The 18692-nt window shown below is 41.2% G+C and overlaps 2 protein-coding genes across 3 annotated transcripts; both read left to right on the forward strand.

The window, feature by feature from the left end:
* The first annotated feature begins 637 nt into the window (after window positions 1-637).
* Window positions 638-10531, forward strand: ice2 (interactor of little elongator complex ELL subunit 2). 2 transcript variants are annotated; one of them, XM_080504356.1, is made up of 15 exons: window positions 638-744; window positions 2998-3099; window positions 3217-3517; window positions 3616-3735; window positions 3828-3962; window positions 4169-4285; window positions 4624-4783; window positions 5184-5365; window positions 5463-6195; window positions 6284-6453; window positions 6560-6689; window positions 8216-8300; window positions 8541-8591; window positions 9523-9763; window positions 10245-10531. In XM_080504356.1, the coding sequence occupies exons 1-15, from the start codon at window positions 731-733 to the stop codon at window positions 10371-10373; spliced, it is 2670 nt and encodes an 889-aa protein (XP_080360482.1). In that variant the 5' UTR covers window positions 638-730; the 3' UTR covers window positions 10374-10531. The 2 variants fall into 2 exon arrangements, with proteins under 2 accessions (XP_080360482.1, XP_080360483.1); XM_080504357.1 differs by having other exon boundaries at window positions 5466-6195.
* A 257-nt stretch (window positions 10532-10788) lies between these two features.
* LOC308136171 (annexin A2-A-like) lies at window positions 10789-14930 on the forward strand. The gene is made up of 13 exons (XM_080504408.1): window positions 10789-10856; window positions 11562-11610; window positions 11731-11824; window positions 12528-12622; window positions 12699-12812; window positions 12933-13023; window positions 13210-13289; window positions 13410-13469; window positions 13761-13854; window positions 13953-14048; window positions 14148-14206; window positions 14413-14535; window positions 14634-14930. The coding sequence occupies exons 2-13, from the start codon at window positions 11563-11565 to the stop codon at window positions 14691-14693; spliced, it is 1014 nt and encodes a 337-aa protein (XP_080360534.1). The 5' UTR covers window positions 10789-10856; window position 11562; the 3' UTR covers window positions 14694-14930.
* Window positions 14931-18692: the final 3762 nt, after the last annotated feature.

Genomic DNA, 18692 nt, shown 5'->3' on the forward strand with positions numbered 1-18692 from the left:
GAATGGAAGTGGAATTTACACCATGTAATCTACTTTTTGCTGTTTTAAAATTCATGAGAAGCTACTGAGTAAAGTCACAATTTGGATAAACAATCAATCCATTTGATCTGTAGTTTAAAAAAATACAGTTGACAAACAAAAGTACTGCTTGATATCTACATTTGTTTAAAAAAAAAAAAAAAAAAAAACCCTGAGTGTGATTATTTATATTTTATTGTTTGTCCCAGAAACTTAGAGATATTTTATATAAATAAATTGAATGGCTACCTTGAGCAGTTTTTGAATAGAGAAATTTGTACTTTAAAGTGCAATGAAACAATGTAACACTACTGTGGTAACTGAGCATGCATTTCCATTACATCTCTGGTCATTATCCACCGGTTCTTTGAAACAAAGGATCAGTGATAAGAATCATGGTTAAAAAAAACAACCCCCCCCCAAAAAAAAAAACGTATTTAAATCAATTATGTCAAGATTTCAAGTTGACCAGGAGTGTTAATTTCCCCAATAGATCAATGTAATCAGTTTAAAAATAAGCTGAGCATCGAGTGGATGAGTTACGGACTCTGTCCAGAGGGGGCAGTAATGAACAAAAACCCACTTTATTGTGTCAGCATCGTTTCACCAAAGGAAGACTTAACGCTCAAGTGACGTTGACAGACGTAAACGTCTGAAATGTATTTAACAATGTCTCCATCGCTTTTAAACACATAGACAACCAGCAGTCACGATGCAGCTGGAGTGGTGAGTGACATTCTTTCTCCGACACGAACCGTACATCCGTTTATCTTCGCAGATGTTCAATGAAAACTGAAGTGACTGTAACTCTGAGCTAGCTCGTGTTAGCCGAACTCAGCTGTTCTGTATCGACGCTTTAATATCAAAACTTCATCCGCAGCTGCAAGTGAAGATCATTGAACTCGACTTAATATCATGTTTACAGATAATATCCGCTCACTATTAGCTGTTATTCTTCCAACACGAGTGTACAACGTGGATTCTAACTATTCTGGGATGCTGCATGCTGCCTCTACCAAGCTGCTTTAATATGAATGAGTGAGTGAATGAAGAAGTTATTTCTGGTCATAATTCAACACGTAGAACCCTACGAACACCAACAAATAACTAACTGACCAAGAAAAGCCACAGGCTGAAGCCAATGGCTTATTTATCCTGTCAATTCTATGAAGAACCGAGAGTATCTACAACCAAAAACAACAAAAGTAAAAAAAAAAACTAAAGAAAAGAAAGATGGAAACAACATAATAAAACCATAATCAATGATAATTATCTTTCTCTCAAGATCAGTCTGAATTTTAACCCTTGATTATCACTATTTTACAGCTTTATTGAAGGTTGACCGTGAGCTCGTCACATAATCAGTTCTCATAAACAATCCTCTTATATTTAATTCATTATATTTTCCTTGTCTTAACTTAAAACAAATGTTAAATAGAAACAGGAATACTTTTATTCTGAATTGGATATAATAGTTAACATGTTTTTAAATACACCATGTCTGTAAAATTTTAAATGTGTATAAATAGTGGATTTGTAGACTCAAAATAACCAGCATTATTTATTAATCTAATAGCTCTTTTCTGTAGTTTTATGATCGAATTTGTATTCATTTTAAATCATTTCTCACAATAAAACCAGATGTTATCAGGAAACTCACAAAACAAAATAATTTCTCCCTTTCACAAATGGTTAAATTCAGATCCAAACAAATCATCTAATGCAGTTAGTGTGACTATTCAGTGATATCTTGTTAACAATATTTTTATATTTATATTCTTTATTTTCTTATCATGTAATATATGTGACTTTGGTTTTACTCCAAACTTTGAGTGGTTTATGCTGACAAGCAGCCTTGGAAATGTTAGTAGTCTCTTGGTAAGTTTGGTGTTTTCTCCTGTTGTGGGGCTGCAACTGGTTTTGAGACCTCCAGTTTAATAACGGTATGAAAAGGTTTACAGCCCCTAAGCTGTTTATCATGAAGCTGGATTCTTTTTTTTTCTTCTTTTACTTGTACAAGATAAGAATATAAAACCGAATTGCAAGAAATTAAACCTGACGGTGCAGGGGAGTAAGGAAGCCAAAGGGCGTTATATTAAATCCTTGCCTTCAATTAACCATAGTGCAATGAAAATGAAAAAGGATCAAGGAATGACAAGTAGAGAAAGATAACAAAGGTATTAATAAAAACACACAACATACAACGCAGAGTCAGTTGGGTACTATTTGGACAGGAGATAGTTAAATAAATTAGCCTTAAGAATGACCAAAGAGGAAAGCATTTTAAATGAATTTGAAAATTGAAAACTGGACTATTTTGAGTCTGAGTTAATGTCTAATGCTGGGAGTAAAAAGCTGTGAAATGTGTCTTGAAGGTCTTGTTTATGATTAATGAATTGATACATAAATGTGCATGTTTGTGAAGAAATAGTAAATGAAATTGGAAAAAGTTAAAACTTTCTAAACAGAGGTGCATTTGACTCTTGACTCGTTAAATATGAGATCATTTCTACCAAAAAAAGTGTATGAAGAGTACTTGATTAAGTTGAGAAGGATGTGAGGCAGCCTGGACAAGTTGCCTGTCCATCAGATGTGTAAACACATTATAACACACCTTTCAATTCTAGCTTATGTTTTGTAGTGTAGAAAGTTAAATATTGCATAATTTCTTTTAATCAGAATGTTCAGGGGAAAAAAAGATATTTTGCAGTAAATGTCTGAACTGATCGGTTTTGTGTTGATTTGTTAGATGTTTTAATTTGGGTTCAGTTCATTAGTATCACATATTGGAAAGACGGAAAGAAGCACACGAGACTTGGTTGTATTTACATGATATGACGTATACACTAGAACGTGACTTCAAGTTGCAGTCTTACATTAAAAACCAATAAAGCTCAATCCAAGCACATAGGCTAGTACTGTCAATCTGTTTGGAATTACTACTATCTATTACCATTGACTTTTGTCCTCAACTTCAAGGGAGGAGCACGCGGTCCCTGAGGGTCCTTTCTTTACCAAAGATCTTTATGACAAATACTCACTTGCCCCAAATGTCAGAGAACTGTGGACCTTTCTCCAAAGGTATAGCGTACATTTCTATTTCATATTGAACATTGCATTTCCTTTCATTTTTAAAAGCTAACTTGTTTATACCAGTTTTGTTTGTTTGTTTGTTTGTTTTGCATTTCCTTAAAACAGTGTAAACAGTGATGTCGAGCCGACAAAGACGCCCTCTGAAGCTGTAGAGTTTAAAGACAGCAGCCAAGCGACCTGTTGGGAGAGCTGTGATTCTGACGATCCGTGTGCACAAAGTGTTGCTGAAGGCGACAGCGACGATGCAAAAAACTCACAAGGAAAATCGAAGTGGATGAAAAGCGAGGCTGGGCCGGCGTATCCCGAACCCAGGTTGCCGTTTCCATGCGTGTCCAGCCTTTCCAGCAAAGAGCAGAACGTATATCTTGGCTTTTTGACGAGCAAAAAGAAGGGCGACCCCCCGCAGGTACTTGTATTAGCTCTCTGTTTGCCTTTGTGGTTTTTTTGAGTCTTAGTAGTTGGGTTTGCACTGCTGTTTTCCCCTCATCTGCACTTTCCTTTCAGAACTTGCAGAAACGTGTGAACGACGAAGTGATGCAGTTTACCAGGTACCTGCAAGACGTGGCGAAAATATGTGCTGACGACTACAACTTCATATCACAAGGAGCGATGCAATATTCAGAGGTAACTGACGCTGCAAGGATGGCGCCTGTCATCACGTCTCTGCGGTTCGTCTTTCGTCGGTTCTAACACAGCTCAACAAATGTCTCTTTCAGGAATGTTTCCGGGGATGTTTAGAGTACACCAGGACACTTCCGCAGCTCTACCAGATCCACGAGATGACCAGTTTGACCGGCGGCACATTCAACCCAGAACTCGCTCTGACCTTTGAAAAACAGCTTTTAACCTTGGTAATGGTGCTTTTGAACCGTCGGCCCAGCGGTACGAGTGGAGAGTTGCCATTTCCACGGGTTGTTAAAAAAAAAAAATGTCATTGCCCATTTTTTTTTAAAATGCCTCCGTTCAGCTCGGCAGTGTTGTATTGCAGAATCAGTCGTTTGGTGTTGATTAACTTCCTCCATTTCCATATTCACCCCCACTTCTTTTATTTCTCCAGGGCAACGTGAATATTACAGACCACCAGATAGTGCCTGCTGATGCACAGCTTGCATCGGATTATCAGAGTGTTTCATCAGAGATTCCTCCAGCTAAAAAAGCTAAGGACATGCATGCTGTAAGCAATTGTCTCTCTTTTTTTTTTTTTTTTTAATTGCTCCAATAAAGTAAGTCATAGAGATTTTTTTTTTTACTGCCAGAATGGGATTCATGGCCGCAGGACTATTGTTAACTTCACTCCAGCTCTTGCAATTTTCACTTAAGACACCAGAGGGTGTTCTTGTCTTGCTCAGCAGAACCAGTGCTAATTGTGTCTCTGAAACGTGCCAGGTCACACACATGCAGTAATGTTCAAGTGTGTCTGATTTGTATTTAAACAGTTGGGATAGCCACTTGTATGGGACGGATGCAGTTTATATTGTGGTTGGCTTGACCTTTCCTGGTTTTCCTCCCCAGACCGTCAGCAGTGACGGGAATGCAGAGAAGCTGTGCGCTTGTTATGAGCCTCACGTCTGTCTGACTCGGGACGCCTTGGTCAGGCTGCTGGACAACCACGGCCCTGACTTTGGGGAGCAATGGGAACTGCCCGTATGCGTCAAATTAAACCAAGCAAAAGGTACAGCAGCACCAGCCTGTGTCCGTTCTACCATTTCAAGTTTGATTTAGACCAGTTTACATTGTGGCCAAAACTTTCCGTACGTGTTTTTAACATTGTACCAACTTTTGGCAGTGAAGCCAGAGTTTCTTACCATCCTCCCTCTTGCTTCAAACCCCCTTTTTTTTTCGTTGTTGTTGCCGTGCCCCGACCTGCACTAACGTTCGCTCTGACCACTGATGCATCAGAAGTTTCCTGTCAATCATCGAATCGGCGCTCTGCTCGCACATATTTGCGCTGCATCTGCTCATAAAATGACAGAAAGTCAATAAGTGAATAAAATGTCACGTATGCAGCGTGAAATGAGCCAGTGTTGTGACGCTGTTTCACTTGTTTTTTTTTTCTGGGTGTCCATTTCCAGGCAGCAGTCAGAAGAAGACTGTGTTTATAGATTCACCTCTCCTGAAAACTGAAATGACAGTGAGAGAGAGGAGTCATATTTTCCACGAGGAGAGTCTGAAGCTCTCCTTCCGGAGGAATGGAAGTAAAAATATATTTCATTTGTTGACAGAACTGCCTGACATTGAGCACCAGCACTCGCAGGTATGTTGATGTTTGGGTAGATGGGGCTATACATGTTCTATCGTTTCCTTTGCCTCTTTTGATAGCTTGTATTTTTTTTTTTTTTTTTTATATTCAGCAGAACCCCAGAAAAAGTTGTGCGCCTCGTAACGACGGCATTGACTTTGATGTGGACATCACTGAGCTGGAGACATTTGGGGAGTCGACGCCTATTAAAACGGTGCAGGAAAAGCAGGATCATTGTTTTAAGAGCAAAGAAGTTTCAAGTTCCCCACTGTCAAGGAAGACGAAAGATGTGATTGACTTCAGAAGTGCACAAGAAGACGGTTACAGAACTCTGACAAGCACTGAAGATCTGATGGCAGATGTGAGTCAGCCCGCTGCGAATGATGACACTGAACCAAATCCTGAACAGACGGGACAAGGTCGCGTTCAGGAAGTTGAAGGCTTGGCTCTTACCGAGGACTCCGACGATGAAAAGCTGATTATTGATGATTCTGCGTCTGCAACGTCGAGAAGACGACCTGATCCACCGGCAGACGGCCGCAGTCCTCCAGCGGCACCCTGCCGGCGTCAGCCGAAAAGACAGAAGGTCTCGGGAGACCAACTCGGTGAGATCCTGCGCATGCAAACAGCCATGCTCAAGTCCTCCGGTGACGCAGTGAAACCCTCTCCCAAATCACCCGGTCAACGAGCGGAGCATGCGGCTCATTCGCATCCCACATCCCTGGTCAAACCCTGCGTGTCTTCATACCTGGAGAGACATCGGAACGAGCAGAGACAGGACGGGAGATCCTGTCCCGTCTCCCACGGATCTCCGCTCGTCAACGCCAATACCACAGAGCATAGAAGTTGGTGTCCACTTATTTTTCCATATCGTGGAATACACTCGGGTCTGTGGATGGATTACCCACCGTTGTCTTGTCTCCACCCGTACAGAAATACTCTCGCAGGACCTGCAGGCATCTGCAGAAGACGAAAAAGATTACGAGGCTCCCGCGCAAGGCAACCTGCTCTACAAGCTCTACAGTCTCCACAACATGCTGCTGATGGTGCGCAGCTCGGTTTCACTGACCAACAGCAGAAACGTGGGCAGCGGCCAGAATCAGGTATACGTGGGTACCTTCAAATCACTCAGAAGAAGGGGGGTGGAAAAAAAATCTTCATTTAACAACTTCTGTCATGTTATTACTTTGTTGTGTTTTACTTCAATAGTTTGTGCCGTTGTACGTCTTGCCAAAACTGGAGTACCAGCTAAGTTATGGCGTGGAGTGTTTAACCAGCAGCGAGGCGTGCCAGCTGTGGACTGAAACCTTGCTCCACTCCAGCGCACAGTCCTACATCGGTAAAGTTCTTTCTTTTTTTTCTTTTTTTTTTGAATTTGCTATTAAATTTAGTGAAAATGAAATCCGCAATGTTCCCCAAACTAAATCAAAGTGGGAAGGAGCAGCTCTTAAGCTCTTTTTTCTTTTAGTAAAAGCTCGAAACAAAACCAAAGTAACATTTATGGGTCTTTAAAAAAAAAAAAAAGCCTTTTTTTTTTTTTTCCTTCGCTCACTGAGTTCACTGTGGGCCACGAGGCTGGTCCTCCCACAAACCAGTGAAATAGTCAGCAGATGACTCACCATCCTGCAGTGACTGTGGACGGGGTTGGTTTATTTTGTTACCATGACTACAGCCGTGTCTGATTATAGGGTGATTACTGAAATACCTAGGCAGACCAAAGCAACGTGTTTTAGCTTCAATTATGTCCTTTCATGTGTACATGTGCTGTTAACCTGTAGGTTAGCATTCGGGGGAAGACCCCCACCGTTTTCTTTCTGCACCGTCATTAATATGTGGTCCAAACATTTACGTAATCTCCACCCCCCCCCCCACACACACACACACCCAATAACAGTTTGTTTTTTTCTGTCCAAGGACATTTACTAAGAGTTTTTTTTTTCCAGTCAAATCACAGAGTTCTGCATGTTTCGCATAATTTACATTACATAATGTAGTCTTAGGCTTCCCCTAACTGTTGTAAGTATAGCTTTGTAAACCACAGAACTGAAATTCTACATGTTCCATAGAGTAATGTTCATGTATTTATTTAGATTTTATGAAATTGCCCCAAACAATGTTTGTTGAGTAATTGTCTCTACCCCTTTTTTCAACATAACTCTAATCTATAATATCTGGTCATTTTTCGCTATTTAAGCACGTTGTTGGTGGTTCTGAAAAGCTCAATTTACAAACATGCCGGTTATACTGGTCATACTCCATTAGTCCTGCTGACCACCGTAATAGCCATTTGTCTGGAGAAGTTATGCACATGAGACGTTGGCATGTCAAATTCTCAGTGGCAGCAGGAAAGAAATACTACGTATTGATTAAAACGGTGTCGGTTTGGTAGCAGCATTACGACAAAATAAAGAAAGCAGTGGTGACTTTTCAGCTATATGTGAAAATACCACTTCTCTGATTAACGACCTAATGTCAAGGAGCCCAGCTGATAAGACTTCCTGCTTTGTTCACTGTTTTGTCGTCCGTCATGCGGCTCGTCATGTGGCGTTTCTCTATTCCTGGCTGTAGTCGCAGCCGTTCAAACACTCCATAATTGAATGAAAAGCACTGTTGAAATCGGCATGCTCCGCCAGCTGGAGTGGGAGGCAGAGAGGGAGGGAGAAGACCAACAAGCGATGCTTACCACCCACTCAAGCTTGTAACAATGTTGGAAAATCACTGTCGACTAATTACTTTGTAAGCAATAAGAGGGGTGGGGGGGGGGGGGGGGGGGACATCAATGATGAAGTGAAGCCCTTGATGTGCACACTCGCTGGCTCTCGTTGTCGTCAGTGTATCATTCACCCTCTCTGTTTGACTCCGTAGCTCACATCAATGCGCTCACATCAAAAGTAGCTCTGCTGAGGAAGCTGCCTGACAACTGGAAGCAGAACATCTCCTGTGGGTTCAAGTGAGTGCCGTTTGAACGGTGTTTGTGTGCACACGATTATCATTAACCTAATAACCCCACCGTGATCACGTTACCTCGCTTTTCGACGTCGTCATCTCGAGATCCAGTCACTTTTTCAGTGATCCTTTTCATCAGAGGGAGCCGTCCTCGCGGCGGCTCCTGTCGTCTCGGTGTTGAAATTCTAATTCCAGCCAAAGTAGACTTGACTAACACTTGATGATGTGTCTTGTCCGTCCTCAGGCTATCCAAGTCATTGAATATCCTGCACCACCTCCTGAAAAAGCTAACTGGGTAAGGTCTTGAGGGCGTTTGTTGTATTAGATGTGTTTGTGGAGGAGTCGAGCGCCCACACCCTTATTGCCTTTACATTGTAACATGTCATTTATTTTTGTTGTAAATAAAGTATTTATTTATTCATTCATACAGACACTTTTTAAAAAAATAAATACACTTTAGTTTATACTTTCTGTGTCGTAATAATCCGTGAAAGCTAATTAACCTCTTCAAGCTTGTTGGAACAAAGGTTCACTGAGTCTTAATTACTTGGTTTTAATGCACACATGATGGTTAAACACACCAAACACACACTTCCATTGAAAGTTAAGACCTAATTCAACATCTTTCCCAACTACTAGCAGATCGTGGGTACGTATTTGTGATAAATCATTGAGGTTATTTAAATGTTTATATGACAATCGCGGTCAAGTAAATCTCAGGAAAACACTGAAAAGTTCAAGAAAGATTTATGGAGCCTTGCAATGTCAGAAGCTAAACACTGATTCCATGGAGACACGTGGCTCATATAATGTTGTATATACATGAATTCAGATTGAATATTGTGTCCAGCATATGATAAGTGAAATCATGCGTTCAATTGTGTAGCTGGAGAGCGTGTAGACTTTGCAGGTGAGCTGTTGGCACACCTACATGTTCACACTCATTAATCTGATGCAGTTCTTGTGCAGTTCAGTCTTTTAGCCTCGGGGTAAAAGAGAAGGGAAAAAAATGACGTTATCCTGACCTCGTGTTTGCGTTGGAGGATTACTCAATCCGTTGCTCAATGAGATACAGTAGATGCGTCACATTCTCCTTTCTGGAAGCGTCATTCACCTGACTTCCCGTCGTCATGCAACAACAAGAGATCATGGACCCAACACCATGACAGCATGTTTCAGCATGTTGGTCTTGAACGCTAATCGGTGACTTCCTGTGGTTTCTGTAGGCTGGACGAGGGACGATACCTGATCGTACACAACGCAGGGAAGCCATTTGTGACCCTGTTAAGAGCAGCCGACGGTGCAAGTCGGGAGTTGTACGACCTGCAGCAGGTGCACCGCTCGACTCCTCCAACCCCGGCCTCCGGCCTCCTGCCCTGGGTACCGGTCAACCCAGCGGTGGCCCTGGACTTTCACCGGAAACACGGCCGAGTACCCTGCACCTTCCCGCCGAAACAATTCCCCAAGGTTTGTCAGTGAAACAAATAGGACGATACCAATTTAAGGGCGCCTACACCTTTTAAAATACACTTGACAGAGATTCTTTTCAAGCCACTTTGCCTCCGTGGTAATCTTGTGGGCTCTGCAAAGCCCTCGGCCGTTTTCTTATCAGACAAGCTGAGCCGGCCGAGCGCTGCGTCGTTGTCTGCAAAAGCCCAAAACCAACACGGGAACAATGGCGGACATACCAGTATGAGCACCAGCAGCTCAAGCACGCTTTATAGGCATTGGCATTCATTGAATGCCTGTCGACATTTCAACACTGTGAGGACTTGAACACGTCTTCAGAGTGGAGGAAAAACATTCCTGAGAAAACAGGATTTCAGAGTATTTCTATCTCTGGTATATTAGAACTTCATACAGTGATGAACAAAAATGCATTTTTTTCAGCATGTTGTTTCTTGATTTGAGCTTTTCTTGAAAACCTCCCCATCTCGTCTTCCCACAGATGTCTAAAGATGGATCCAACAACACGGCGTCCGGGCCAAAGAGCAACCCGGGGAAACAAGGGAAGACGAAAAAGCGAAAGAAACGTCCAGCCAAAAGTAAAAAGAAGTTCATTAAGAAGTCTGTTTAAAACGGGAGTCGATGGAGGAGCTGGAAATGAAAGAACAACAGAAAATACCTTTTGAATATGTGATTGTTGAAGCACTTTAAGAAACCGAATGTGTTCGTTTTATTTTCTTCACAATGTGTATGTTTAGTTTTGTACAATAAACCTGGATTTCTATGTGAGCGTTATGATTGTAAGTGATTCACTGAAGGTGATTTCATGTTGGCCCTGGAGTCGGGATTCGATTCTAATCGACACACCAGACACTTTGTACCAGCGACTGTGTGAAAAACCTCTCCAGATTTTCAACACCAGGAGCTGCCGGACTGCGGCTCCGCTGCATGTGCTGCACCAGGGTGGAGTCATGAGGGTATGGAAAGGGGAGGGATTGTGAGTCAGAGGAGTTGAAAAAGGGGAAGCCGTTTTGTTCATTGGAAAAGTTTGAGCTCCACACCCATTCCACTGAAACGCCACCAGGACACGTCTCCGCAACTTTTTCTAACTGAGGTAAGTTTGAAATACAACATACTGGTGTTGGATGACTGCATTTGTAGCTCAAATGAACTTCCCTTTGCAGTCGCAAGGACTTTGTTTCAAAATGTTCATTCATTATAAAACAATGATTTAAGTTTCCTTGCAATTACTTTGTCAAAATGAGTTTTGCTTCTTTTTCTTCGGCCTTGTTTTCCACTTTAAAGTTCCTGTACGAGTTCTGTTGTGTGTGTGTGAAGCGTAGTCATCTTTAGCAGCAGTCTGCAGCACAGTAGCTTTTTCCAGGGTGTGTCTCTCTGTTTTGGATGTTTCTAAAAGAACCGGCTGCTGTGAAAACAATGACAATATTTCAGATCATTCAATAGAGCTAAATTCTAGAAACAAGTTTTCAAGACTTGGAAGACAAGATGATGCACAGAGTGTACAGAATCCTAAGATATGATAGTTTCACTTTGAACTTTTCCTTTATATTCTGATCTTTTAATTGCACCTGTGTTTCCAGTAGTAACATCGCAAAGCAGGCAAAACAAAGAATGAACGACTTGTGATTTATTGAACAAACACTGGTGGGGGGGGGGGGGGGGGGGGGTCAACAGGCTCTGTCCAGAAGGGAACTGGCTGCAGTGATTCTATCTTCAGTCATAATAAACATGGCCTGTTGCATGGGTAAACTGAGAACGATCATGTAGGGTTCTAATGATGACGTTTCATCTTTTTCAGGATGGCTTTGGTATCGGAGTTTCTCGGGCAGCTGTCTCTCAACATCGGGGTAAGTCATCACTACTATTGTTTTGTCTTTAATAGTGCTTGGAAATGAGGCTGTGTTTTCATCACTTTCCCTGTTTTGTATATGATGTGTTTTTTTGTTTGTTTTGTTTTTAATCTTCAGGCTCATGAGCAGCTGTACCCCACCGTGGTGCCTGCCTTGGACTTTGACCCCGACAGAGATGCTGCCAGGATCGACACTGCCATCAAAACTAAAGGCAAGATCCAGTTTTTGTTTTGTTTGTGTGTGTATGTGTGTGTTGTACTCAAAGTCCATCAATGCTGGAGTCTGCAGCTTCTCCCTACAGATGAGTCGCTGGTATTTGTGAGTCAGCATCACAGCTTAAAATGTTGTGGCCATGCTGGGCACACCTCCATGTCTGAGCCTCAGTGCTGCCAGAGCTGCTGGCAGCAAACTGCTCAGTCTTCAACAGCCCGACCATTTTGTTGTGATAAAGAATGTGTTCAATGTGGAAAGATGTTTTCTCTGCAAATGAGAGTAGGGGCGGGGGGTGGGGGGGGGGGGATACCTTATGGCCATGTCATGTGCTGGAGCGAAATATCTTCTGAAAACTGCCCAAATTCACTGCAACTCATTCTTTAAAGGCTGTTTGGGATCGGCTGTGAGAATATTATAACCAACCTGCCAGCGGCAGCGGCATTTTTCAATTGTACGTAGCTCTTTGTTTGTGTGTTTACCTTAACTCATACTCGCTGTGTTACGATCACTGTTAGCAGAGTTTACATTCACAAGAACTGACCAAGCAGGAAGAGGAGCTCCTGTAGACCGTGGACAGTCACACGCTGCTCTTCCAACAGCAAACATATTGATTTTGAGCCGAGTTGAGTAAGACTCGTTACTCTGCCATCCAGAACAATCCTCACAGTTCATATATAATCCAGGCGTTTGGTTTATTTCAGGAGTGGATGAGCAGACCATCATTGATGTCCTGACAAAACGCACCTACGGCCAAAGGAGAGAGATTGCTTTTGCTTATGAGAGGAGGACAAAGAAGGTGAAGTCCTCACTGTTATGTGTCTTTTTTTTTATCAAATGTGGGCGACACAAAGTAACATGTTGTTTTTTTTTAGGACATGATCTCAGCCCTGAAGGGGGCGCTGTCCGGTTCTCTAGAAACTGTGATCCTTGGACTGATGAAGAGCACAGCCCAGTATGACGCCTCAGAGATCCGAGGCTCCATCAAGGTAACCAGGGATTCATTGAAGGAGCAATACTGCCCTCTACTGGAGCAGTGGCGGGACATCTCTGTTTCTGCAGGAGGATTGGAAGTGAAGCGGTTACTTTAAAGTTTCTGTCTCTTTCAGGGCTTGGGAACAGATGAAGAAACTCTTATTGAGATTTTGTGCTCACGCAGCAACGCCGAACTGGTGGAAATCAAGAAGGTTTACAAAGACTGTGAGTGTGAAACGTCTGAGAGTTTCATGCCAAGAGCTGAAAAAAAATAAAATGCATTGAAATATTTTATATATAGGTTGATATCTTTTAGCTTACTTGGGTTTTATAGGGCAAACTATAGAGTGATGAACCATTCCATATACAATCAATGTCGGTCTACAGTTGTCAAAACATGTTTCTTTGCAGTGATTAAAAAGGACCTGGACAAAGACGTGGCTGGTGACACATCTGGAAACTTTGCTAAGCTGCTTCTGGCTCTGGTGCAGGTGAAGTGTTGGCACAGCTTCAGAATAAACGATTCACAGCGGAAAATTTGAGGCGCTTAAAAGTCAACCTTGTTTTTTTCTATAATTTGCTACTTTTTTCTTTTTAAAATTTCTGTTCAGACAAAGAGAGACGAGCCATCTTCTGTTGTGGACTATGAAAAGATCGACGGCGATGCCAGAGTAAGTCGTCACTTCCACCTTAAATACAAATGATTTGGAAGCTTATAGTTCCTACAATAAAATTAGTGTCATTTCAACAACAAATCACTTAAGAAAAAAATCTAAATAACTAAAGTTATAAATAATGATTCAATTGTTCCTCTGAGGTGAATTCAGAACCTCGTAACACTGACATTTTTGAGTGCGTTTCTCCTCTTGAGAGTATAAATATGATCGTTTTGAAACCAAAAGATGAGATATTTGCCCAATAACATGGAAGGTGTTGGTGATAGTCACTGGTCTTTGTCTCAGGCTCTGTATGATGCTGGAGTAAAAATAAAAGGAACAGATGTGGCGACCTGGATCTCCATTATGTCTGAGAGAAGCGTCCCTCACCTGCAAAAAGGTAATGACACCTGCTTTCTTACCATGTGTATTCGGGGGAATGTTGATTTTTCTGTCCTTATTAAGAGCAAAGTGTCACTTTTGTCGTCCACTTGTTAGTGTTTCAGAGGTACAAGAGTTACAGCCCGTACGACATGCAGGAGAGCATCGATAAGGAAGTGAAGGGAGACCTAAAGAAGTCCTTCCTGGTGCTCGGTACGCCCATGCTTTTATTGTGTTATTAATGTTCATTTGGACTGAAGATGGTCAAAGCTGAATTTACATGATAAAATAACCTTCCTTTCTGTTTTACAGTTCAGTGCTTCGAAAACAAACAGCTGTACTTTGCCAAGAGACTCAATGAAGCCATGAAGGTACAGTCCTCCCACTCTTTCAGTCGAAACGCCAGACATTTTGAAAGAACAACTGTATGGAGCACGACGGCTTGTGAAAGTGTTATTTAACCGCAGGAATCCAAAGTTGGCTGAAGTTATCTTACCACGGCGTTGCGTCAGCCGCTGGAGTTTAAAGTATCCAGCACGTTCAACTTTGAAGTGCTGACTTGTGCTCGTCTGTGCAGAGTAAAGGAGCCAAGGAGAAGATCGTGACCAGGATTATCGTGTCCCGCTGTGAGGTGGACCTGAAAAAGGTCGCTTCGGAGTACAAGGCCACCTTCGGACAGTCCCTGCAGAAGACGATCCTGGTGAGTGAATTTTACAACCTGCCGCTAATTTCTGATTTCCACTTAAGTTTGTCTGTCCTCTGACCTGCTCTGTGTGCTTTTTTTTCCCCTTTCGGCAGGAACACACCAAAGGAGACTACCAGAAGGTTCTGCTCGGCCTCTGTGGACCGGAGGAGTAGGAACTGATTTAAAAGGCCTCGTCTTCCATTAAAAGCACATGTACTGGAAATTCGGGCTAATGGATATGACTCCTGTGACTGAAGCCCTTTTTAAAAAAATGCTCCTCAACATATTTGAATGCAAAATTCAAGTAGAATTATCTTTCTTTTTGATTGATTTTAAATAAAATAAGAATTGTGTATTCCAGTTTATATTTGTTATGATGACACGGATACTAATAAAGCTGTTTTGTTGGAGCACCGTTTCATTTATTATTGCCTTTGACCAACAGGTACCTCTGGGGAAAGAAAAGTTGATATTTAATTCATAACTATTTCATTTAAAAAGGTTCCTATATTTTATATGTATTATCACAATTGTCTATGATATTCTTTACATTTTAATCTCAGGAGGTATGAAAAAATATAATTTTGTTCTCTTTTACTTGCCTGACAATCATATTAAACTAGAGTTAACTGAAACTGTTAAATGTATGTATTGTACGTGTAGGGAATACTGACAAAACAATGATTGTTTCAAATCTTAGTAATGATTTCGTTTATTGAGAGTTGATGTTTTGTCAGATGAACACCAGAGGGCGACATAACAGCGTTGAAAACAGCTCCAGAGGCCTTCACGATGACGCTTTCTTCAAATGTTTTGTCAAGTTATATAAATATAACATAATTTTAAGTAGCAAATGATGCCTTCTATTATTATCTTTGGTCTTTATTTTTTCCAGTAAATGACAACGAAACAACAACTAAACATTTTCTTTGTTTTCACTATCATAAAAACTATGCTGCTTTTTTTTTTTTTTTTTTTTTTTTAAGATTTGGAAAGTTTTTGCCAAATAAGATAATCACAATAATTGAAGACAATTTTCAATCTTCACCTACTAAGCTCATCCTTGAAAAATAAAGATTCACATTTTCATAAAATCAGAGTCATGATTGACACTGCTTCTTTTTTTGTATTATAAAAAGAAATGTAAGAAATCACCCTCAAATTCTACGACGAGTTTCCATCAAGATGATTTAATCATTAGTGTGTTTTTCTGTGTTTGTTTGGTGCTAATATTTTAATTGAAAATGTTAATTTTACCCCCGGCTAGGATGATTTGCATAGCACTAAACAAGCGTCTATACAACGTGTTTCTGCTGTTTAGTTTGTGGTCTCTCAGGATGAAATAACCACCACAGTGTTGTCAAAGCATTTCTACTGAAGGATAAGAAGGAGAAAAAAAAATAGCCCCAAAAGGCAGGATTAGTACTGCTTCACAAAGTGATGAGGACCGGATGGGAAGGGAACGTGCAATAATCTGATGAAAATAAAGTGGTGAGCTGAACCTCAAACAGGATGGAGGATCATTTATTATTGAGAAAGAAATCGCTTGATAAAATAAAGCTTCTGTCTAATGTTCGCAACGCTTGAGTAGCTGAGGAGAGAAATGGCTTCAAATCTTAACAAGGGATTGGATTTATGATCATTTTGTAATAATATTGATGAGACCATTAGCCCTTTGTGATGGTTTGTGTTTATGGGCAATAAAAAAAAAATAAAATATAGTGTAAAGTAAGATAAAACAGTATTTTGCAAAGCAGCAAGTGAGATTTATGCGGGGATGTGGTGACAGATTAATCTTTGCATCATAAAGAGAAAAGTACCACCATATTTTTCCCTCTTTTTTTTTTTATATGGATGTACAACATGCTGTTCTGCTCAAGGCCAGCCCGTTGGGACCTCCAGCAAACCCAAGGGGAACTCTCTTCTCAATTGAAACGATGCAATTTACTGTCCCAAACACTGGCACTTCATCATTCAGAGGACTTTAACCCCATGAATGTCAAACACAGAGCATGCTGGGAAGGAGATGGAAAGCCTCGCATTACCATAACAACTAGAGCCAAATGACAAGCACTCTGAAGTCTAAAAGGTGAAGAATAATACCATATAATCACCTAATAACATTTGGATTTGAGGAGGGAGTTTTGACTACTTTGTATGAAGGAAAAAAGACACTATGAGGAGGGTTTTTTAAAAAAAAGAAAAAATGTAATCAAACACTGTTCCCACCTCTCAGACGGCTGCGTTTTTTTAAAGGTCAGAAAAAAAAAATCATGTTTCTCTTCAAATACGGTGGAATTTGCGATATCATCCATAATATCATGATTTTCTTCTTTTCTTCTGTCACACACACTCAAGTCATCATTTCTCACTGACTGATGCTTGGAGCATCTTTATATATGGTCTGCAGCCATGTCTACTGTTACACTTGTGAACAATAAATCATTTTCATATCGAATTTGCTCTGTGGCTAAAATAGTAAACTTCATTCCTTTTATTCTCCGAGGTCTGAACTTGTTTTTTAAACCAGATGCTCTTTTGCCCAAACTTGAAGCTCTGTTCAGGTACTGACACTCCCTCTGTCAGGAAGCACAGCATGAACTAAACACACAACTACTCAAAAGTGAACACACACTTTTCTCCAGCGTGATCAGAACAATTAGGCCGGATAATAATAATAATAATAATAATAATAATAATAATAATAATAATAATAATAATAATAATAATAATAATAATAATAATAATAATAATAATAATAAAAATAATAATAAATGCATGATGTGTAACAAAAGCATATAAGAAAACACATGACATGATACAGCTGGAACATTTAGTTTAGTTTTTGTTGTTAAGAAAAAGCACAATGTCAATATGGCTTCATCAGCATCAGTATGTTTTTGGCAAAAAAAATTGTAATTTGCTTAAAAAAAGTCCTTTAATAACGCAATTACTAGTTTAACCATCTAATAAAAAACAAACAAACAAACAAACAAACAAGAACAAAATAATAAAAAAAATGAGGCAAAGAAAAGGTGTCCCCCTGACCCCGAGATTTCTCCTGCTGCTGCCCCCCCTTGTGAAGCTCTCTGGTGCCCCCCAGGGGAGGCCTGCCCCACACTTTGAAAAACCAGTGGACTTGATGAAACGTTGCCTCCGTCTCCGCCCCACCCTCACCTCAGAGAAAAAGCCCAGGCGATGCTTCAGGCATCCAGCTGCATTAAAGTTTCACAGGACAGCTGTAGCAGCGACTGCTGGCCCGCCAGACATAGCAACTGCACGTCGGGAAGGTATTAGTTTGTGCTTTTTATTAATTCATCGCATTGAACAAAACTTGCGACGCAAGAGAACCAACAGCTTCTTCATGTTTCCCTTCACTCCTCTCTCCTTGACACATCTGAACTCAGTGCCGTGTTTCTGTGTGGAGCACCAAGGGGTGTTTAATTATAGAGTGGAAGGCCACCAGGGTCTGCTTTTAATTGTGTGCATCTCTCCGTGTGTGTGTGTGTGTGTGTGTGTTTGCGTGTTTGCCTGCAGCTCTTATAGGTCGCAGGCATACTCTAAATGAGAACTCCTACAGGCGAAGCTGGAAGACCCGCTCCCTCAACACATCTATCGAGCCAGAGTTTGATTAATATTTTCTTAATTATCATTATTTAATTCAGCAAAACCACAGCTTCTCCAGTGAAAGCGTGGCCTTTGTCTCTGTGATGCTGAATATCCTGGCTCATTAAGGGCACGCACAGATCCTGTATATGGTAAATAAGAGGCTGAGTCTTGTGCTGCTGCCCCCGGGGAGAGTTGGCACCACACTGAAGGACATCTCCTTCTGAAGAATGGCGCTCTGCTGATGTTTCCCTGCTCAGACCGTACAGCCGGATCCTCCGCCTCTGGCATCGTCAGGCCCGCTTCCTTTTATGAGGCTCAAACTGAGACAACAGCACAGGCAGACGAGCGCCGTGCACTCGTCACGCCATCAGGCTGCCTCCTTTGTACAGTCGACTGGTGATTGAAACAACATAAGAGAGCAGAAGAAGGCCCGTCTCCTCCTGGGTTTTGGCTGCAGTCAGTCCATCTACAGGCAGAAATAGACATATGGAGAAATTTATAAAAGAGCTTTGTGTACATGTAACTCAGTTTTGTCTTTGAAGAGTTCAGCTTTCTGTCATCTG

The sequence above is a fragment of the Blennius ocellaris genome, assembly GCF_963422515.1.
Source record: "Blennius ocellaris genome assembly, chromosome: 11".
Lineage (NCBI taxonomy): Eukaryota > Metazoa > Chordata > Actinopteri > Blenniiformes > Blenniidae > Blennius > Blennius ocellaris.